Source organism: Crocodylus siamensis, chromosome 4 (assembly GCF_052110815.1).
Source record: "Crocodylus siamensis isolate JL-2025a chromosome 4, ASM5211081v1, whole genome shotgun sequence".
Classification (NCBI taxonomy): Eukaryota; Metazoa; Chordata; order Crocodylia; family Crocodylidae; genus Crocodylus; species Crocodylus siamensis.
The window spans coordinates 68,465,302-68,488,872 of NC_143398.1; the positions used below are offsets into that span (position 1 = coordinate 68,465,302).

The following is a 23,571-nucleotide window of genomic DNA, read 5'->3' on the forward strand; positions in this document are numbered from 1 at the left end:
TTCCTTCCATTATTTAAAGTCCTTCTGAAAATCCATTCACAAGATTCTTCTATTTCATGAAAGAAGAGAATGAATTTATTGGTCTTTCCCAGGTCGGGTTACCAACATTCCTCAAGGGATGGTGACAGACCAGTTTGGAATGATTGGATTGTTAACATTCATCAGGGCAGCAGAGACAGATCCAGGAATGGTACATCTTGCATTAGGAAGTGATTTAACAACACTAGGTCTCAATCTCAACTCTCCTGAGTAAGTTTATTTTTGGTACTATTGTCAATTTTGTTTGTATTATGCAGCTGTTTGTAATAATGGTTTTTTTTTCAACTTATGCAAATATAGAAACTGCAAGATATTTTGCAAAATTAAATTTGAAAAGGCAGTGACAGTAAAATAAAACCTTCATTGACAAACAAAATGTGCTGGAGGGCACAATGAGATCTTGTTTTGCATGGTTTCAATAAACCTGGAGGCTTTCCTTATTCCATTAACTTATTACAGATTTTCTTTAGGGAAATAGCAGTGTGCTGTTAATTTCATACATTAATTATTTTTAAAGTCCTTGAGGATATATATACATTTAAGAAACAGTTTTTGTTGTAAATTAAAATTGCATTTGAATAACCAGGCAGGTGTATTGTTAGCTGTATTGCACCAAATGTAACCTTAAATGGGTAGCGGTATAGGTTCAGAGTAAACTTCTGGTAAGTTAGTTGTTGTCTTTTTCTCCATGTAGTCATTTGTGATCTCTGGCATCACAAAGGAGAAGAGTAAATGATGTAAAGAGCCTCTTTATGTCACTGTATGATCTGCTCATCAGCAGAACCTGAGAGGGGGAAATGGGCTGACTTTCCCTTTCATGTGTATGGGTGAGAAGTGACAGAACCTTGCCTCTACCCTCTAACACAGCAACTTTACTGTATAGCATAGAAGGCCATTTGTGCCAGTTTGGAGCAATAGGAAAAAAGGAACTTTGGATGTTAACCTTGCTTCAGGGATAGTGCAACAACAGTCTGTCCTTTACTTGGATTGGATTGTAGAACTAGAAGCCAGGTCAGTATCTTGTGAGTTAGACGGGAAAGACATGGGACACCTAACTGTCTTGCTTAACTTGACATATAACATATTAAAAATAGAAAATAATGTAAAAGGCACTGGATGCATCTCATGCACAGAAGAATCTTGCTGATCTTCACACTTCTCAGAATGGTAAATGTAAAGAGGAAAATTGTGGAATCGGCATTTACTACACATGAGTAGTACTAGGCTGAGGTGTAATCTTTTCTATTTACTAGCTCTTTTATGTGGTGCACTGATTTTGCATTTAATTTAGATTATCTCAGTAGGTTTATTTCCGAGACTTGCATGATATTTTGCTAGGGTTTGGTGGCAGGGAAGTTGAGGGATCTTGCTATGGTTCCAGAGGCATGAGTTCAAGCCCAGTTCTGTACTGCTGCTGCAGGTTCCCACACTTAACCCAGTTGCATATAGGTACTTGGCCAGTCAGACTGAAGATTCCAAGGGCACTCAGACATGTTATTAACCACATCACTCCCTAGCGTGCTTTGAATCTACACTCCCGAGGTACCATCTGGCTCAGGTGGACCTTTTGTTTTCTTACTCAATAAAGCCCATTTCAGCAAGGATTTTAAAATCAGGTTTTTCTTGATACTCTTGACATACTGAGTAGTAGTCATGGTTTAGAAAATAAATTGTCCTAAAAGACAATTATCCTAAAGGACAATGAAGCAGTTCTTCAAATACATTTTAAAACTCAAAGGCTAAGCTAGTACCAAAGTTGGTCTAAGGGGTGACTTCACTTATGTCTCTCAGGCCCTCTGCAGAAGAGCTGAACATTGGAAGTTGAATGTCCCCCGTCCCCCCCCACCTTGATAGGACTTCTTGATCAAGGGAGGGCTCTCAGCTCCTTTGTAGTGGCCATGTGAACAACCTGTTAGATGGCAGGTGGAACTAAAGCCTAGCCAAAGGTATACATGTCGAGGCAGTTGTAAGAGTGTTCTGTTCAAGCTCAGAGCAGCCCAGTATGAAGTAAGTGCACCCTAGGACAGAGTGAGCTGACCAGGTGAAGAGAATTTTGGCTGAGGGGAAGGAGAACATAAAGGGTATAAGCCTTTAATGCTGTTTGGGGGGGGGGGAATCAAACCCTATAGATAGAACTACCCCATAAACAAAACTAAGAGGACAAGAAGCTGTTGGGGCAGGCAGTAGGGCAGGGAGACTGGGAAGGGAGTGGGAGCAGAAAAGCCAAAAAGTTAAACAGAATGCAGGTCCAGCCATCTCTATGATTATCTTCCCCAAGAAGAAGTGGCATATGTTTGCACATAGTGCTAGGAGCTCCTGGCAGTTCAGCACCAAGAACAGTCTCTGCAGACCAGAGTTATTGAATTGGAGCCCTTGAGGGAGGTGGAGAGGTATGCATATGAGACCTTTTTGGACAGAGTACGTCAGTTTCCAGTGGTGCTGGTAAGGATGAAAGTTGCAGGATGTGAGACAGCAAGTTGAAGAATGAGAGAGAAGATCTCTTTGCTAGAAACCAATCTGTAGCCGAAATCCTAATATTCTCTTGCCCACAAAATATCCCTTTTGGGAGAGGACCTCAGCTTATAAGAGGAAGATGGTATTAGTAGCATGAAATTTGGTTATTAAAAATGTAACTAGTTTTGTCTGATGTTTGGGGGGAAGGCTTGGAGATTTGCCTGTTCGGTGCAAAATGTAGCAACTTCACAAGACTCCTAGGTTGGCTTGTTAGAAGTGCTTTAGTCATGATGCATATTACCATTAGTGGCATAAAATGTAAGAGAAGTTTTGGAGGCTAAACTCCAGGCTGGTAGGGAGAAGACCAAGATCTAAGACTCCGCAGTAGCCTTTTCTGCAAAACTTCCAATTCCATGCGTCTCCCTAGAGAGAGAGGCAGAATTGCAGAGTTTTAATATGTGGATGAGGAGATGGTATAGAGCAGTGGTCTCCGGTCCCTTTAAGTAGATCACCATTGGCATTTAAAAGCAACCCAAGATCAACTGTGTGCTGCTGCTGCTGGTCCCCCGCTTGCCCAGCAGGTAAATCTGTGAGGAGGGAAAGGTGGGGGAGGGGCACTGATTGAGGCAGAGGAGAAATTATTTGGGGGTGTGCCTCCCCAGAAGGTAAGTCCCACCCAGCTGGGGCCCCACTCAATTTAACCTTGCTCCTGCCTCCTGCGGCACAGTCCCTCACTATAGTGGACCTTGGTCTAGCCCCTGCCCCTTCCCTCCCCAGTGGACTGACCTGCTGCCTGGGGTGCGTGCGTGCATGCACATAGGCACTCGGGGCCCCCCACCCCAGCTTCGGAGGCTCCGAGATCTATGGGTGGATCAAGATCCACTGGCTGGTGACCACTGGTATAGAGAGAAGTTTAGGGTTTTTAGGAACTAGGTATCCCTTCTGAAAAAGGTGAAGCTTATGAAGGAGGGATGGGCTCTTCTTAAACCAAAAGGGTACCAGAGTGCTCGTACATAAAGAAGGTGATAGAGTAGCCTTTAAACTGAAAGCTGTAGGAAAGATGACCAGTGTGGATGATGATCAGTCCGTCTCTGCATAAAAAGTCATAAAAACTCTTAAGCCTTCCAAAAAAGGTAGGAAAGCGGAATGAATAGGGAATGTGGAAGACTTGGAGGAAAAGCCAACTAAACGGGGCATGTAAAAATAAGGCAGCAAAGATAAAAAGTAGAAGTACTTGTATACCAGTGCTATAAAGAACTGAGATGTAGGACCTAGAGAACTGGAGATGCACATACATAAGCTGTACACTGATTGTTACTACTCATCTAAGAGATCTGGGAGCTGTTGTATGTAGTTCTCTGAAAACATCAGCCCCCCAGTGTTCAGCAGCTGTCAAAAAGACCAATAGAATAGTAGGAATTATTGATAAGGGGATTGAAAACAAAATAGAAAATATTTAATATGTCTATAAATTAATGGTACCCCCCACACTGTGGAGTGGTTTAATTTTAGTAGTCAAGCTAAATGTCCATTCATTCAATATCATGCAGGGCAAAACTGAAAAGGGGACCAGCTCATTTTAACCTTTTTCATTACATGTATTTTATAGCCTAATGTTCCAGTCCTTCCTTATGGCACATATTAAATTAGTCTGACATCATACAATTTGGTAGCGATCAGCTCTTTAAATTCAACTTGCTGATAGCATTGATAGGTTGATAACATTAGAAGAAAGGTCTGTACTGTGTGGTTGTTTTTTGCTGAGGTTTTCTCATTCGACTGATTGGAGAAATGGATCTGTGTTCCTTTTTGATTTTTATGGTAGTATTTAAATGGATAAATGAGCCTTTATTCAACTCTTGGGAAGTGCTTCACACTTGGACTGATTTTTCTCCTGTTAGAGGCAGGGAAGTAGTTTCCTTGCAAAAGCCTGGTCTCTTCTGTCTCCTTTGGCAGACCTCGAAGGTGGGTATGAGGCTATGGAACGGCTGGAAGGAAGCTTTGCTCTAGAATCCACCTTCTTACACAAGGAAGTTCTTGCTCATTTTCCATTCCTACAAGCTGCCTCTGCCACTGAAGTCTCTTCTGTCTGTCTCTGGCAAAAGTTGTCAATCTTGTGGTGCAGTTGGTTTGCAGTAGAATTAGTACCACTTGATCTGGGTACCTGTGGATAGCAAAACTCAGCTGGGGAAGTGATCAGCCTTTGTTAATTTCCCAGGCTTCAGAGATTTTTATAGCAGCTACTATGATGCCTTCCTGCTAGAAAGATGCAAATATTTAATAGGGTACCATTCTGAAGTTTCATTTACAAAATATGCTATAATATCATACTGTCACAAATAATTAAAATGAAACAGCAGCTGACAAAATTTCATCTTGTGTTGCACTGTTCTCTCTTTTTCTACTACCTGCTGATTGTGATTAATAAATTCCATTGTTTCTCAGTTGATCACAAAGTCACTGGTGCAGTGTCTAAGTTCTTCAGTATGTCCTTAGCCATATAATGGCCCTGTTTTTCTTATTCTATGCACAACGTAAAGAATTAAATAAAAGCAAAATCTAAAATTCACCTACCTTTCCTTTTTATGGTTCTTTATGTGCTTTATTCCACTTCTAGAATTTAAAGGAAGTGTAAAAGTTGTAAAATCTTTTAGTCATTAGGAGAGAGACCTGCCAGCATAAGCCTTATTTCCTTTAAATAAAACTCTTTTAAATTAGAGGTGCTGGTTTATTAGCAGGTCACGGTTATGAGCGATTACACTGTGCTTCATTCTACCGAGTAAAATTGGGCATCTCAAAGGGGTTGGAGCCAAAGGTACTTGCATTCCAAGCACAGTAGAAGATGGAATCCCAGCACTGTAGAATTCTATGGTGATATTCCCACTGTCTTTAACAGAGGGGTAGGACCTCACAGTAGAAGCGGGTGGGTCAGTCGGTGCTTCTGAAAACAAAGTGAAAAATGTGTCTGGGGAGAATGGGATGAATATATTGTTCCTTATTGCTTTTAAATTTGTTTTCTTCAGAAATCTCTACCCCAAATTTGCATCGCCTTGGGCATCTTCACCTTGTCGACCTCAAGACATAGGTATGGGAAAATTAGCTGTGATTTAATGTTTTGTTAATATTTGCAAATGAGAATCAATGACTCGGTTTAACAATTAGGTCAATTCTGATTCCCTTATCTAGACTTCCATGTTCCATCTGAATACTTAACGAACATTCACATTAGAGATAAGGTGAGTGTGCTTTCTTGTGCTGTATAATAATTTTATATTGATAAGAAGCTACTTGGTTTGTAGCATATTTCTCAAGATAACATGTTTACAAGTAATTTGCATTCAAGTTATCTTGTATTAAATCGAGTGTTCTGTAGAGTCTTGCATTCTGTGAGACAGTGGCATACAAAATACTTTAATAGGTATATGCGATGGCTATTCTAGCCTTACATTTTTATCTATTTGACCTACAACTGCACCCATTTTTTTCTGTTTTTCTTGGATATTTTGAGCTTAAAAACAAGTTTATATTTACTTTGGAGATGTGAGGGCAGATTTGGGGAATGGTTGATTAAATATTAAGATAATCATAGTTGTACATTTTTAAAAAAAAAAAAAGTCAGTGTAGACCAGTATCCTGCTTTTGAAAGTGACCCATGCCAGATCCTTCAAACCAAATTAAGCCCCTGTAATTCATATACTGTAGTATTACTAGCATTCTGTTATATGGAGATTTCTTAACCTGAACTGATCGCTTACCTTAACTGAAGATGTAGCATCAGTTGCTCTTCTGTCACTTTCTTCCCTAGCTAGTAAATGGGAAATTTTTGGATAATTTAGAAAGAAATCTTATGTATTGTAGTTCTCTAAGAGATCTTTCAATGTTTTAAGAATTTAGTACAGTGGGGTTTTTTTACGTGTTATGTGAATCATGGCATGGGAACTGTAAATGAAAGAATACCTTTAAAAGTAAAAATCAGAAAATATGTGCAGAGAGAAGGATCCCCATCTTGATGGTTTGTTTAACAGTTCTGTTGTCTGAAAAACTTAATTAGAAGTGAAGAAAATGTGAGAATCATTAGTGTGGTGTTTTTATGTATTAGCGTACCTTTTGCAACACAGTTTATATTGGGGCAGGCAATTATTTTGGGCGAAGGCCTGCTTACTGAGTTTTGGCAAGCCATCAAGGGCTGCATGATGGGAAGCTGGGGGCAGATGAATATTCACTTTCTAAATTTTGTAGAGGCCCTGTGGGCCAGATAGAATGGCCTGGTGGGCTGCATCTGGCCCACACGCCACCTCTGGTTTATACAATATAAGCAAATTTTGGTGTTATGATTTTTGTCATTTTAAATGGTATCTGCTATCTCACCTATTTGTGGTTTCACATCTTTATTTTTCTTATCTTTTGCAGCTGGCTGCAATAAAACTTGGTCGCTATGGAGAAGATCTTCTGTTTTATCTCTATTACATGAATGGAGGAGATGTATTACAGCTATTAGCAGCAGTAGAACTGTATGTTCAAACTTTTGGCCAGTTTTTATATACAGTATAACTTATTGCAGAAACCAAGTAGTACAATTGAAATTTTGCTCAAAGTGAAGAGCAATTTCTAGTGTTAAATCCTACTAATATAGGCACAGTCTACTTATACCTGCAGCTCAAGTGTTTTAGTACCTACTCCAAAATGAGGAGACTAGAAGGAAACCCAGTTGTAAAACAAGCATAAAATTTGCCTGTCTCATGGGTTTTGTATTGCTTATAAAAACACTTTGCGGATAATTGGTATATAGATGCCAACAATTTTTATAATTGATTATTTAAAAACTCCACAGCAAAAATAGGGAGAGTAAATGAACCTTAGAAAAAAGTTTACTATGCAAGTAGATCAGTTTCTTACCTGGTATAGCCAAAACTTTTGTCTTTGATTAGGATAAGGGTTAATAAACAACTGTAGGAAGTCAAAATGATAGAGCAGATAAGCTGGTGTTTTATGGATTTTAATTTATGCTTTAATATAAGCATATTGCGGTGTTTTGTAGAAGTGCTAACTTCTATTTTAAAGCATGTGTATGTGTGCTAAAATGAAAGCAGCTAACAAATTATTTTTCTTCCCAATTAAAAATGAAAGCTTTAATCGAGATTGGAGATACCACAAAGAGGAGCGAGTATGGATCACCAGGGCACCAGGCATGGAGCCAACAATGAAAACCAATACATATGAGAGGGGAACATATTACTTCTTTGACTGTCTTAACTGGAGGAAAGTAGCTAAGGTATCTCTTTTTCCTTATGCAGAGAGAGAGAGTGTGTGTGTGTGCATGCACACGCTTGCGCATATCCATTCTTCCTGTTTGTGATCCAGCCTTTAAGCAAGTTCCCTTTTATCACCATTTTTCAGATTTTGATCTCAGATGTAGGAGAATATTAAGGATTCCTTAAAATTCTGGTTCATTATTGGGAAAGAGACCCATTTCACTTTTTGTTCCTCTAGGACTTTTAGGGTGGTAGACTATATCCAAACTTTGGGGCTTCTCATGGGCTACACAACCTGTTTCTAGCTGGGGAAGAAATTGTGGGGGGGCGGGGGAGGTGAGAATAGGCTGAGCAGCAGTGGTGTTAACCCCTGTGTGCTGATCACCCTCCTACCACTTGCCTCACTGCCAAAATGTGTCCACAGTGAGGATCTCAACCCAGCAATTCTGTAGCAGGTTCTTAACCCCTCCCCACATGCACACCCCACCCTACCCTTTGCTTTGGCTCTACTGACACAACAGGTCTGGCAGCCTCAGGGTTTAATAGCACTGCTGCTCACCTTGCTAGAGAATTTCTGCCCCTTCAGGACATGATTTAACCACTCATTGGTTGATCACATAAGATCCATGGACCACCATTCGGAGAGCCCTGTTCTAGGTGGATAGACATATAGTATATACCATTTTCTAGGACATGGATCAAATTTTTTTTTTAGTTCCTGTACTAAAGAATAAGAAGTTCTATTTGCCATTCAGGAGCCGTGTGCCAATACTGTTTGGTTTGGAAAATTGAATGTGTAGCACAAACTTCTTATTTTCCACTTTTAAAAAAATCTTTATGATTTGTTCCAATAGATTCACACTGTGGGTATTTTACATGCTTCAGTATCCTTTAAAAAGTATCACATTTTCTGAGTTTTTGTATGCACTCAGATCCATCGTTCTGGGCCAAAATACAAAAAAGGACAACCCCCCCATTTCTTTTTGTTCCGTCACATAACATTAAATAGCAGCTACTTTTTCCCTATACAGAGTTAATGTCAGCAACTTCATTGAATTTATTAACAGCATTTTAGTGTAGCTTTAAGAGTCGTGTTTTGTAAGACACCTTTTCTTTGCTAGTATTTGTTTGCCATGATAGAGTTCATTTAAAAAAAAAAAAAGTTTTAAAGTGCTTTTTTTTCACACCACTGTTCAGTTTTAGAGACCAGGTAGTGAGGATATTTATTCAATATTATGGCAACATATTATTTGAACTCTTAAAAATAAATTTGCCTTCTGCTGTAGAAAGAGGCTGTGTAGCTTTGGGGATGTTGCATACAGAAAAGAGATGTCTTCAGCTTTACCTCTGGTTTGAGTTGAAAATAATCCTCTTCATAGAGAATGCATTTGATTGAATCATAGGAGCCCTCAGGGAATCAGTGACATGTTTTAATTTTGTCATGTGTGTATGTTGATACAGCATTGTTTGTTTCATGTTTGACTAGAAATGTTTGAACTGCTAGTAGTAGGCAGAAACCTTTAGTGTCAGATATTTCTTAGGAACCAGGGAAAGAACTTGCTTCATCCCTTTTTTTCTTCTGTTTCAAAGCTCTGAAACAAATTCAGCAGGTCAGGGCCCAGCTTTTATCTTGAAACGGGTTCAGCAGATGTAACTTCTGGATATTAGTCATGTCCAGGAATCTCTAATTGCCATCCTTCCCTATTCTCGGGTCTCTTGCTTCAGGTTAGAGGGCAATGCTTTCATTCAACCTAAAAGTCTAATTGCTGGCTAGCTAGATCGTGGGGTTTTGAACTTCTCAGAACAAGTCATGTCTTTGCACTTTGGAATCATGAAAATAGGCAGTTGTATGCTTGAAAATGAATGTTTTTCAGACCTGGCCAGAGGCCAAAGGGAATTATTTTCAGTATTCTCCCCTTACATTGGATTTTCTCTGACCTTAATTGGTTGAGGTTTGTCTTTACAGTTGAAGTGTATTTAATTACCAGCTCTGATCACTATATAACTGCTATTCAGCCTTTTCTTCTCTCTGTTTTATCAATGAGACTATTAAAACCATTTTACTAAGAAATTAACATTTTAATTCTCTCAAACTTATGGAGGTTCTCTTTGACCTCTTGATATGTGTTACAGGTTGCTTAGATGCCCCCACCAGTGGCTATAATACAGGCAAGCTAATTTCCTTACTAACTATCTTAATGGCAAACCTTCCTTGTACAATTTTTCATAAGTAAAAAGTAATTTCAATGCCTGAATACAAAAATGAGGCTAAGATTGAATGTGGATTTGAAATTGAAGTCAATGATCAGTATTTTGAGCCTCCAATAGATTTTTAATAGAGCTGTATGGGAGGTGTTTGGAGAAGAATTATACATTACCTTTTAATAGATAGGAAAAACTATTTTGGAAGTCACCTTCTTTCAACTTCTTGAATGAAGCCATATACTTTCAGTTCCAAGTCTGGATAAGTAGATCAAAATCTGTTTTCAGACACTCTGCAAGTAAATCAGAATTAGAATGAATGTAGTCAAAGGAATTAACCCATTGTGCCACAAAGGGTGCTGACAGACATGGAAAAAAGGAAAGAAAACAAAAACAGTGCCTTAACGGAAGAGGACTTGCCTCAGTTTGACCCAGCTCCCCAGCACCTGTATAGCTTACATGCTTCAGCAGGGCTTTTCATGCTTTTATCTAACAACTAATTCAATCTGCTGTTAGTAGTGCCAAAGCCCCCACTGAAGTGTGTGAGCTACACAGATGCTGAGCGAGCCAGGTCAAAGTGACACAGTTCCTCTCCTGGGTATGTTTGGTGCAGGGGTGTGCCAACCTAAAAGTAAAGCTCTGTTTTGTTGTGTCCCATCCCCCCCAAGCATCCAGGGATAGTAAACTCTGTAGTGTCTATTCCCTGTATGCCAACAGAAATAGAATCAATCAATTAGATTACATGGAGCTTGAATCTTATTTTTTTTAAAGGAGTAGCATCTGGAATTCAGAAGGGGTGCTTAACTCAAGAGAGCAATTGCTTCAGTCTGACTTGTGCTCTTTATCCTTCCTGTGGGAATATGCATAGCGAGTCTCCCACAGTAGGGTTCTGCACGGGCAGTGTCCTGTAGAACTATTAATTATAGCTGTTCTCCAAATGCACTGCCTCTGCATTTCCACACCGGTTCTGCTGCCTTATTCACGTTCTAAATATAAATTTGTCAGGTATTAAGAAGGAACTGGGGGCTTGTTAGGGGAAGAAAAGAGCTTGTCTGCATTCTCTTCTAGAATTCTTCTAATAGCTTGTTGTTTGGAAAGGTATTTACATGACAGGGCATTAACTTTTCCAGACTCCATCTGTAGAGGAAATGCATTTTTTTTTCTAGGCATATTTTATCTTTGCAAGGATGGGAACTGGTATGTTACTCAGAAGATTTTTCTTTTTAGTTTTGGTATGGTATATAGCAAGAAAGCTGAACTAAGGGTGATGGGGAGAGGTTAGGAGATTCTGAAAAAACCTTATTTTTTGAACTCTAGAAAAAACAGCTAGTTAGCTATGCTTGCTGTTGTTAGCTGTGTATGAACCCTCCATCTGTGGCAAGCAGGAGCCATTTATAGGCAGAGATCAAGCATGTGGCCTTATGGCTTGAAAAATTTTATGCCATTTTTTTTACCTTGATATCTGGAGCCAATTTCTAGATGGTTTAGTAGGAAAAAAAGACCTTATTTAATTAAATGCTGCTTTTAATGTGGAGGATATTGTATTTTACCTTTATGCTAGAAAATTTGAGTTCCAGATAGTACATATATAAAGTTGTACAGAACATATCCATCAATGATGGGAAATCCATTTTTTTAAAGATGATTTTAATGAAAATATCTTTTAAAGTATACTGTGATTATAGCAAATGTAATGTTAGCTAATATTAAGAAATATCACTTTCTAGAAAAAGTGCATATTACTAATTACCATTTAACTGTTCATTAATGTTATTTCAGGGCAATCAAATTGTCCATTACATATCTAAATACGGGTACACTTGCAGATTGTGCAAATATAAGCTTATTGCGTCTTTTTTTATACATATTTGCAAATGCACAAATGATCATTTAAATTCAAGAATAGGTTGTAATGTAACTAGATAAGATTAAATGAAATGTAGGTATATTATTTGGATTATATTACTAAAAGACAGGCACAGTTTGTAAAACTATAGAATACACATGCAGTTTAATAACCTTTTTGTAACAATATCCTAGATTGACTTCAACAGAATCTAATAAAGCTAGATTAAGCAGTCGTATTCATGAAAAAGAAAAGAGCTTTCATTTAATAAAGAATGGATTTTGCTTAAACATTTACTTTAACAGTCTGAAGAAAGAAGTTATTCAAAATGAAATAAGCAATGAGATGATTCCTAAATGTTCATGAAAATAAAATCAAATGGATTTCACTTTGTATAGTTAAATAGCCTAAGTATTTGAATAATGATGAATTCAACTTTACATGCATCTTGGAAAGAAAGATCAAGAACACGCTAATTACAAATATGATATAAATGTATTTTTGTTCTGTTCCATATGGAAAGTACAACATAGCTAGAGACGGCTTGGTTTTATACTGTGCAGGTGAAGCAAAATCATTCTTATTAGATATTTGTTTTTGTTGGAACTGCTGAGAAGACAGCAAAATCTCTCAAACCCTGGAAAAGGGAAGTGCCTCCCACAGTGTCACGTTTTCAGGAAGTCTTGGTTAAATTCTTCCAGCTAAAATTTTGGAATTTCTCCATTTAAAGAGTGAGAAATTATCTAAGAAACAAATTAAGGACATTTTTGTCTATAAGAGTTATAGGTTCATTATAGTAACTTAAATCTGTGCAGGAGAAACTTAAATCTATATCCTCATCCTACATTTGAAAAATGCTGATGGCATTTACAAATATCTTTCTAATATTTAAGGTTCATATTATTTACATATTTGTATAATCAGCAAAACACAATTTATGGGTCTCTTTAATTCCCAAGTTTTATTTGGGCCTTCATGTTCATTTTGTAGCCTGTGTTAGTGTTTTCAGACGGATGTTAAAGCTACATATATTAATATGGCTTCTACCATTTCCCTTGGCAAACTAATGCACAGTCCAGTTTTGCCATCAAAACTCCCTCCTTCTCCTCCCCCCACACCTATTCAGCCTAAACTTTCAGTGTTTCATTATAGTCTTAGGAATTGCCCTAAGCAGCTCCATTTCATTTTGCTGTTGATGCTTTATTAGTATTTTGTGTGTGTGTGCATACACACTAGTCAGTATGGGCTAGCAGAATGACATGACAAGTGATTTGATTTCACTGCACCTGCCTATCACTATAAAGAAATAAACACACATGTTTAGGTGTTTCCCATAAATATCCTATCCTTTTCCTCAATTAAACACTGTAAAAAAAAATCAAAAAAAATCACTGCATTCATATCAGAATTAAAAGCTAAATTAATTTAACCAGTTCTTGTTTAATACACAATCTGCAGCTTTTCTCTTTCCTTGATAACTGTGTATATAGTTTCATAGTAGCTAGGGTCAGGAGGGACCTGAACAGATCATCTAGCCTGACCCCTTGCCACCAGCAGGAATGAATGCTGTGTTAACAAGACCCCAGAAAGGTGATCATCTAACCTCTTTTTGAAGTTACCCAAGATAGGGGCAAGGACCTCCCTAGGAAGTTGGTCCCAGATTCTGGCCACCCTAACTGTAAAATACTGCCTTTTGATCTCTAACCTAAACCTATTCTCCATCAGCTTATTACCATTGTTCCTTGTCACCCCAGGTGGTGCTGGGGAGAAAAGGGCTCTACCTATTTGCTGTTGACCTCCCCTGATGAGTTTGTGGGCAGCCACCAGGTTCTCCCTCAGCCTTCTCTTCTCAAGGCTAAACAGGTTCAGGTCCCTAAGTCTCTCCTCATAGGGCCTGTCCTGCTGCCCTCTCACCAAATGGGTGGCCCTCCTCTGAACCCTCTCCAAGCTGGCTACATCCCTCTTGAAGTGCGGCGCCCAGTACTGGACACAGTACTCTAATTGCAGCCTGACCAGTGTCTCATAGAGGGGGAGTATCACCTCTGGACCAGCTTGAGATGCACCTTTGGATACATGACAAGGTATGGCTGGCCTTGCTGGCTGCGGTCTGGCATTGGTGGCTCATGTTCATCTTGGAGTCAGTAATGACTCCAAGATCCCTTTCTGCCTCCGTGCTTTCAAGAAGAGAACTCCCCAGCCTGTATGTATGCTGTGGATTCCTTCTCCCAAGGTGCAGCACCCTGCATTTCTGTATGTTTAACCCCATCCTATTCTCATCCGCCCACTTTTGTAGTCTGTCTAAATCTAGTTGCAGCCTCTCTCTCCCTTCAAGTGTGTCCACCTTGCCCCGCATCTTAGTGTCATCAGCAAACTTGGACAACGTGTTTTCCACCTCCCTTGTCCAAGTCACTGATGAAGATAAACAGTGTGGGCCCAAGGACTGAGCCTTGGGGTACCCCACTACTCGCATCTTGCCAGGTTGAGTATGACCTGTCCACCACTACTCTCTGGGTGCACCCCATCAGCCAATTTTTTACCCATCCAACTGTGCAGGCAGGCATCAATGCCACAGTCATTTAATTTATTAATGAGAATGGGGTGAGAGATGGTGCCAAAGGCCACCTTAAAGTCTCTAGAAAGACCACGTCCACGGCGACACTATCATCCAAGGATTTAATTACCTGGTCATAAAAGGCAATCAGGTTGGTTAGGCAGGACCTGAATAGTTTCATTGTTGCTGTTCATACCCAAATTCAGAGTAGATATAAAAACATTACATATATATGTGTAATTATGGTTCTATATGCAATAAATACCCAAATTTTGGTTTCCAAAAGAATGTTTGGTGATTCCACCCTGCCCATATTCTTTTGTGATAACTTGCATATTCCTGGATATGGGACACTTCAGTGCCTCACCTTACATGAGACAAATAACATGACTGAGAAAAAAAATCTATGTTCATGTTTACATTATTTATACCTTTGTGGATATTTTGAAGTAGTTGATTCACTAAGGAAGTCTTAATTCATATAGATCTAAGGAACCCTTATTAGCCAGTCAGATTCCTTGTCTTAAATCTTTAAATCTTATCTTTTCATTTCAACCAGCCATTGTCCACATGTAGTGTTGAAAATTCATATACTTATGCATTCCAGAATATGACCAGACTCCAGAAAACTGGTTTAGTGTCTTAGCATTTATCCTTTCCTTTGCCAAGTTTTTGTTGAAGTAGCAATTCCTAGACAGTTGTCCATAGACTTGAGGGTAACCTGCAGGTCATTGTTCAGTTATGTGCAGAACGGATACTTTGAGAACCATGCAATGCAATGTGGGGAAAGAAGCATTTTGAAGAGTACATTTTGCTTTATGCAAAGTGGTTTACCAAATAAAAAGCAGGGTTACTGTGCCGAACTTTTTCCATGCGAAAGGAGAATGAGAGGGAGAAGGGGCTCTGCCATACATTACGTGCATGCACCTGCATGAAAAGGGGAAGGTAACCTTTGGGATATGGCCTGTCACTGTATCAAGGCTTTTGGATATATTAAAGCTCAACCCAGAATTAAGGTCCCCAGGAAGTGAAAGTGGAACAAAGGTGCCATAGCAAGAATATATGAGGTTCTTACGCAGATGAGCAGTCATTTCCAAATCCTACTGTGATTTATTTATTTATTTTTCTGCTCCCCCATCCTGCTGGGGTTAGGGACAACTGTGGGCGTATAAATTCACTTAATTCTTATTGTTAACTAAATTCTCTTTACTGTAGTAAAGATCTTCCTAGCGCCAGGCATCTATAAGGTGAAACAAAGTTTGAGAGGTCTGGAATTGAGTCAGAATTGTTTAATTCTAATCCAAACTTGATTTCTAATTTCATTTACCTTCTGTATAACAGATGCTACAATATTAAACTACAGACAATGGTACAGTGAGACTTCTTGTTCACTGCTCATAGTGTATTCATCAGTATACACGAATAAAGAGAAGATCTGTATCAGTCAAGTTTACCTTACAAAGGAGGTTCCTTGTTTGAGGTGGACTAAATTACCAATTACTCTTACCGTTGAAGATAGAAGTTTTTCTTTAACTTGGAGTGGTTATTTCTGAGGTAACAGAATGTTGCCTAATTAACCATTTCAACTAAATATTCACTTTGTGAATGAAAGTAAAATGTATCAGACTGCTTGAAATAGTAAAATGATGCAAAGCCCATAGTTTGTTTTTGTTTTAGTGTATTTTAACATGCATTCAGAAAATCCCAAGGCGAGTACACAAAAATTAGAATGGTAGAAATCGGGATTGGGCGATGACCTGGTAAGGGGCCTCCAGGTTGTTGATCCCCTGGGCGATAGCGATCATCGCTTGCTGGAATTCACATTCCAGCGCAGGGTGTCAAGAGCCTGCAGCAAGGCAGTAGCCTTAGACTTTAGGAGGGCCAACTTCAACAAGTTGAGGAGACTAGTGGGGGAGGCGCCGGGGTCCTTGAGGGCAGGGGAACTCAGTGTCCAGGGCGAGTGGTCGTTTCTTAAGGAAACGATACTCAGGGCCCAGGGGGAGTCCATCCCAACAAGAAGCAAGGGGGGCAAGAGTGCCCGGAAGCCTGGCTCACGAATGGTGTCCGGGAATGCCTGCTTGCCAAAAAGGTGACGTACACCCAGTGGAACTGGGGTGCTGTCTCCAAAGAGGAGTATACCTCCTCTGCTCGGGCCTGTAGGGGGGCTGTCAGGAAAGCTAAGGCGGACATACAGCTAGGACTAGCGTCCAAGATCAAGGATAATAAAAAGTCCTTTTTCAAATACATAGGATGAAGAAGGCACCGGGTAATGTGAGGCCCCTGCAGGGTACGCTGGGCAATCTGGTGGTTGCGCCAGAGGAGAAAGCGGAACTCTTTAACCAATTCTTCATGTCCGTTTTCTTGTGCAGGGACCGGGACTTCCCCGCTGGGATGCCAGATGGACTCGAGGGGAACGCCTCCAGACCTCAGGTTGGGGAGGACCGGGTTAGAGAGCCTCTGGAGGGGCTGGACGTGTTCAAGTCAGCGGGTCCAGATGCTCTCCACCCCAAGGTGTTGAGGGAGCTAGCTGGGGTTATTGCAGGGCCCTTGACATGGCTCTATGAGCACTCTTAGTGCTCGGGCCAGGTGCCAGATGACTGGAAGATAGCTAATGTGGTTCCCATCTTCAAAAAAGGGAAGAGGGAGGACCTGGGCAACTATAGGCCCGTCAGTCTTACCTCTATCCTTGGGAAACTCTTTGAGAAGATTCTCAAGGAGCACATCTGTGATGGGCCGGCTTCAGGGATGATGCTCAAGGGCAACCAGCACAGTTTCATTAGGGGGAGGTCTTGTCAGACCAATGCCTTTTAAGATCAGGTCACAAAGGCAATGGATGCAGGTGTTGCCGTGGACGTAGTCTTTCTAGACTTCAGCAAGGCCTTTGACACTGTCTCCCACCCCATCCTCATTAAAAAACTAGGCAACTGTGGCATTGATGCCTACACAGTCAGATGGATTGCAGATTGGCTCACGGGTCGTACTCAGAGGGTGGTGGTGGACGGGTCGTATTCGACTTGGGGGGGAAGTGGGCAGCGGAGTCCCCCAGGGCTCGGTCCTGGGGCCTGCGCTGTTCAACATCTTCATCAGCGATTTGGACAACGGGGTGAAATGCAGCCTGTTTAAATTCGCTGATGATACCAGAATTTGGGGTGAGGTGAGCACACTAGTAGGGAGGGAAAGACTGCAACAAGACCTGGATAGGTTACAGGAGTGGGCTGACATAAACAAGATGCGTTTCAGTACTGGCAAGTGCAGGGTGCTGCACTTAAGCAGTAGAAACCAGCAGCACACTTATAGAATGGGAAACTCCCTTCTTGAGAGCACGGAGGCAGAAAGAAATCTTGGAGTCATTACTGACTCCAAGATGAACATGGGCTGACAATGCGAGGTCTTGGTTGGCAGGGCTAACCGGACCTTGTCGTGCATCCACAGGTGCATCTCAAGTAGAGCCAGGGAGGTGATCCTCCCCCTCTATGCGACGCTGGTCAGGCCACAGCTGGAGTACTGCATCCAGTTCTGTGCGCCCCATTTCAGGAGGGATGTGGACAACATTGAAAGGGTCCAGCGGAGGGCCACCCGCATGATCCGGGGACTACAGGGCAGACCCTACATTGAAAGACTGCGGGACCTGAACCTGTTCAGCCTTCACAAGAGAAGGCTGAGGGGGGACCTGGTGACTGTCTATAAACTCACAAGGGGGGACCAGAAGGGTTTAGGGGAGACGCTGTTTCCCCTAGCGCCCCCTGGCATGACAAGGAACAACGGACACAAGTTATTAGAGAGTAGATTTAGATTAGACATCCGCAAGAACTACTTCACAGTTAAGGCGGCTAGGAGCTGGAACCAACTTCCTAGGGAAGTGGTGCTGGCTCCTACCCTGGGGATCTTTAAGAAGAGGCTTGATGACTACCTGGCTGGACTCATTTGAGTCCAGTCTTTTTCTCCCGCCCGGGCGGGGGGTCGGGCTTGAAGATTTACAAGGTCCCTTCCGACCCTACTTCTATGATTCTATGATCCTGGGAAGAAATTAAAGTTGTTAAAAGTTTTAAGATCACAAGATAAGTATCAAGAAATACCCAAACAGTAAGCATCCTTGAACTCTCTCTTAACAAATGCATCAAAATACATTCTTAAGCTAAATGACTAAAATGTTTATACTTATTACATATTAAACATCCTCAAGCAATAATTCAAGGTATTGTATTAGCAAGGAAGAGAACTATCCATTTATTAATCAGTATCTATTTGGCATCTCTGTATGTTGATTGAGATCCAACATTCATCATAATAGTTTATTAAGTGCTTTGAAATTAATGGCACATCATCAAAGTTCATTATAGTCAGGCTTTTACCAGTGGCTCAGATAATGTAAAGGAAGGCTGACTAAATCTGAATATGCAAAACTGGATACAGGAGTTATTAGATCTGGGATTGTTAAATTGATTTAAATGGTCTCTTTATATGCTTGTGTGTTGCCTTTGTATTTAATGTCATAAAAGAGAACCCTGGCTTTGTGATTTTTCCAACTAATTTGAGTTCATCTAACAGCTGGCACCAAAATACCTCCAAACTTGAGTGGTGTTGCATCTAAAATAGGTCTTCATAAAGCTCCTTTTAAAGTGTTAAATGCTTTGTTTAAAGTTCTGCTAATGACTTACTTGCATACTGTATCCTGGCTCTGTGCTAAACTGTTTAAGTGCTCGCAACTCAGCTGGTGAGGCTAATCACCACTGGAAAAAATGGGGAAGATGGCACCATTACAGACAGCACTGAAGCATACTGACTACCTTGCATGTTAAAAAATCTGTGATTGCAAACTAAGCAAGCTTTATATTACCCCTATTAGTAAGCTAGGACTTAAATTACTTGTAAAAGCAGCATTTTAATATAAGATAAATTGTTAAGTATACACAGATATTTCCATGTATAAATGAAAGTACCAGTAATTAAAGGTTTTTGTCTTTTTGTTTAATTGTAGGAGTTCCATCTGGAATATGACAAACTAGAAGAAAGGCCTCATCTGCCATCAACTTTCAACTACAACCCTGCTCAGCAAGCCTTCTAAAGACTTCCCTTTTCTTGGGGTATGGCTGTCTCAGCACAATACTCAACATAACTGCAGAACTGATGTGGCTCAGGCATCCTGGTTTTAATTCCTTGAGGATCTGGCAATTGGCTCATGCAAAGGGTCACCATTTGAGGTCCTGCCTTACTAATTATGTGCTGCCCAACAACTAAATTTGTCATTTGTTTTTCTTTAGTTTGAGCAGGGTCTGAATTTGTTTCTGTTTATTTTTATTTTTTGCCAGCAGACAAGCTTGGGTCTGTAAAGACGAGCGAGTACACTGACAAAAATTTACCACTTAATTTCCAAAATGTAAAAAAAAGAAAAAAGGAAAAGACAAAAAATTAGACAACAAAATTTGCATTGTTCATTGTAGCACTATTGGTAATAAAAAATGTTTGTGCATTTTTATGTGAAGATCCTTCTCGTATTTCATTTGGAAAGATGAGCAAGGTCTGCTTCCTTCATTTTACTTCCCCTTCTGTTTTCGAAAGGCAGTTTTCGCCAAGCTTAATGCAAGAATATCTGACTGTTTAGAAGAAAGATATTGCCACAACCTCTGGTTAGTTGTCCGGAGTTGTGTATTACTGAGCTTCATCTTTCCAGAATGAGCAAAACACTGTCCAGTCTTTGTTACGATTTTGTAATAAATGTGTACATTTTTTTTAAATTTTTGGACATCACATGAATAAAGGTATGTATGTACGAATGTGTATATATTATATATATGACATCTATTTTGGAAAATGTTTGCCCTGCTGTACCTCATTTTTAGGAGGTGTGCATGGATGCAATATATGAAAACGGGACATTCTGGAACTGCTGGTCAGGGGACTACTTTGTCGCCCTGTGCACTAAAGGGCCAGATTTTCAGCAGCCAAGGACATCCATACCCAAGTGAATGTGATGGGACTTAAAGAAGTGAACTGAGACAATTCACTCTGGCTGTTTGAACAGCAGCGTTTCATAGGAAGAGAAAAAAAAGATCAATCTTGTATTTTCTGACCACATAAAGGCTTCTTCTCTTTGTAATAAAGTAGAAAAGCTCTCCTCACTGCAGTGTTGACTTTGATTTGAGATTGTGAAATTATTTCTTCAACAATGAAAATGAAAAATACCTGTTGAAGTATTAAATATCAAGCTGTACAGTGGTTAAGACACTTACATTGAAGAGTCTTTTTGCTGCTGACAAGTAATTTAAGAGATTATATACCTATCTACAGTAGGCCAAATATTTTGGTCCATCTTGTTTTCATATTAAACAAACTAATACAAAATAGAAAATTATTTTTTACAAATGGGGTTGGGTAATATTTTGAAATAGAATGATGCTCTAAAACTTTCTCTTTGCAATTTAATACCAGTCACAGCTTACCTTCAAGCTGATATTTTATCACTTCAAACAGCGATACATTTCCTTTTGATTCATATTATTACAACTTGAGCTTCCGACCTCAAAGAAACATTGAATACACCACTTCAGGCAAGCACGGTAACTGATCTCTGACTAACGAAGGGAAAAAACAACCATCTGGATAGTGTCCCTTATTTTGATGTGACTGCTATATTTCCCATTCAACTACTTGTGAACTATTTTCCATCTTATGATGCTAACTGTTTAAAATACCTGAAGTTACCAAAGCAAGAAAAGACAGCAAAATAATGTCAATGAATCTTGATTTTTTTTTTTTATTTTAGTTTTTAACCTATTTTTCTATGTAGTGCAAAACAGTTTGTTGGCATTTATCAAATAATGTTTGGAAATTGACCATAATGACATTGCTGTGTTTCTGTATCAGGTGTATAGCAACTTTAAATTCTACATTTTATATGTATTTTGAGATAAGAGAGACATAAAAATATAAAACTACTTTATATCAGCTTTTTATTATTTAAAGCAAAATACTTTCTCAACCCAAAGGAAAAGCGCTGGTTTATAACAGTAATGGTGATTAGCACTCCTGGAAAAAAAACAGTTGTGCAATTCCCCTTCCTCCCCACTTTAGAAAACAATAATATATTTGACTATTACAAGAAAAAAAAAACAGCAAACTAAAGGGAATGACTTCCCAAAAAATATGATGAGTTAATTCTCACATGTGTTTTTTAAGGCCTGCTTGAACTTCAGTATTTTTTTTTATTATTCCTGTATCCTAATTTTAATTCAGAGATGATTTGTGGTCTAATATTTTTTCTGAAACAACATCAAAGGTCTGGTGAGCTGAATGGTGACAGAATAAGGAACAAGATAGTATTAGTTAAATTTACAAATTTAAAGCCATAGATGTTGCTCAGCATAGAAAAACATTTAAAAAACAATTCTTAATCTGGAGTTAAGGATATAACACTGCCCTAGAGTAACTTTTGTGGAGCCTCTGCATTCAATTAAACTAGTTGAAAAGCTTGATGCATTTAAGCTGTATTTTCAAGTAAAGTGTCTAAGTGTTACCAGGGAACTAATTACTTGTCCCCCTCAAAGAGGAAAAATGGTTTGACTCTTTTTATTTATTATTTCCTTGTAATCAAATAAGGGTTACCTGAAACTCAGGTTTTTATTTTGTGCTATATTGCTTCAAATCAAGAGAACTTAAAATATATAACGAAAGATATAACATCTGAAATACTACATGAACAATATATATCTCCTTAGTTAAAACCCAAATGCTGTTTTCAAAAAATATGTATTAATGAAAACACCTTAAATAATTTTAGTGAATAAATTGATATAGGAAACTATCCAATTAAATGTAACAAAATATTGTTACATTTTATTTTGTATAAACCTGTACATAAATTAACATGGACTTCTTTAAGTGATTTTTATAGTCTTGTTGTTGTTGTTCTCCGAGCAACCACTTGATAAGCACTTAAAATGTTTTCAATTAAGTTGTCCTTTTGTTAACTGCATATAGTCTCTGAATACAGTATGCAAGGTAAAATTAAAGTGACTTAAAATTGATAGTGCTTAAATCTTGGGAGCATTTCAGAGATGTTCTTGTAGTTATAGTTTGTTACTGTTTATTAAAAATCTTTTATTTACCTTTTTAAACAGATGATGAACTATTCCAGTGTATTTGGAAAACTGCTACCCTATTAAGAGCAGTTTAAATGGTCATTACTGGTTTGACTGAAGAAAATTCCTAAGGAGAACATTCATAGTAAAACAACCATATCATAAGTGCCGCTCCTTAAAATAATAATAATAATAATAATAATAAAAGACCATCAGCCTTAACACTTGAATTTTGTTTTAGTTTTATGATGGCCTTGGGCCTGGTAAATACTTGCATATACAAAAAATGTTATGTGCTTGACTAGCCATATTGATCACCTAGGCAATCCCAGCAAAGACATGCAACTATTCATATGAGTAAAGTTACTTGTATGGGATTGTGGCATTCCTTCTTAAATTATTGAACAGTCATGTTTTAACATTTGACAGACAAACTGGTGATGATCTAAATCATAGCCATCATTGAGACTTGTAGTCCTGCCATTTTTGAGTGTGTTGCATCCAGTGTGGTATCTCTCAACCAGTACAGTTCTGTGATTGGGGGCGGGGGGGTTGTTGCAATACACTAGCTCAGCAATCTCAAGCAAAAAGAAAAAATTAGAAACTGGTGGTTATAAACTACCTCAGTTTGTACCTAAGTTGCATTTCAAGAAGAGTAACAACTAACTTAGAAACATTTTTCTCTTCGGTAATGATCAAGATTTTGCTGAAAGCAATTCTTTTTTCTAATCATCGGTTCTCTTGTTCTCTTAATTCTCTTAAGCACAAAGCTAGAACCTAGTACTGCTATCTGGTTGGTAACAACTTGACTATTTAAGCAAGGTATTCAATTTCCAAATAATATGTGTTTTTTAAGATATTTATTGAACTACATTGAACACATTTTAAATTGACTTTATTCTCTCCATAAGGCTTAATTAAAAACTACTTCCACAACCAGAAATATTTACATTGTCTGAAGGTAAATTAAAATTTGATTGGCAGCCAGTCTTGCAGAAGAATGTTTGTAAAATGAACAGTTGTGATGCTAACTATAAATCAGTTGGATAGAGCTTTAGATTCCAAATAACTGTTATAATTGCCCTAATTTAAAATAGTCAAACTTTTCAGATCTTAAATCTGTTACATGGTAACTGGACATGAGTTTTA

General features: G+C 39.0%; 1 protein-coding gene and 1 long non-coding RNA gene across 5 annotated transcripts in view; one reads left to right on the forward strand and one right to left on the reverse strand.

The window, feature by feature from the left end:
* The window catches only part of CNOT2 (CCR4-NOT transcription complex subunit 2), a 115,016-nt gene extending 94,557 nt beyond the window's left edge, over positions 1-20,459 (forward strand). For all 3 annotated transcript variants that reach the window (XM_090042528.1, XM_090042529.1, XM_090042527.1), the window contains 6 exons: positions 93-249; positions 5,517-5,578; positions 5,680-5,729; positions 6,904-7,004; positions 7,621-7,765; positions 19,323-20,459. In XM_090042528.1, coding sequence (XP_089898654.1) covers positions 93-249; positions 5,517-5,578; positions 5,680-5,729; positions 6,904-7,004; positions 7,621-7,765; positions 19,323-19,409 — 602 coding nt within the window. In that variant the 3' untranslated portion in view covers positions 19,410-20,459. The remainder of the gene's footprint in view (positions 1-92; positions 250-5,516; positions 5,579-5,679; positions 5,730-6,903; positions 7,005-7,620; positions 7,766-19,322) is intronic.
* The window catches only part of LOC149865838 (uncharacterized), a 28,364-nt gene continuing 5,066 nt past the window's right edge, over positions 274-23,571 (reverse strand). The window contains exons 3-4 of one of the 2 annotated variants that reach the window (XR_016441798.1): positions 10,124-10,240; positions 274-4,749 (exon numbers count right to left, since the gene is read on the reverse strand). This is a non-coding gene — a long non-coding RNA (uncharacterized LOC149865838). Of the gene's footprint in view, positions 4,750-8,027; positions 10,241-23,571 lie in introns of those variants that run through there. The other variant, XR_016441797.1, reaches the window with a different exon arrangement.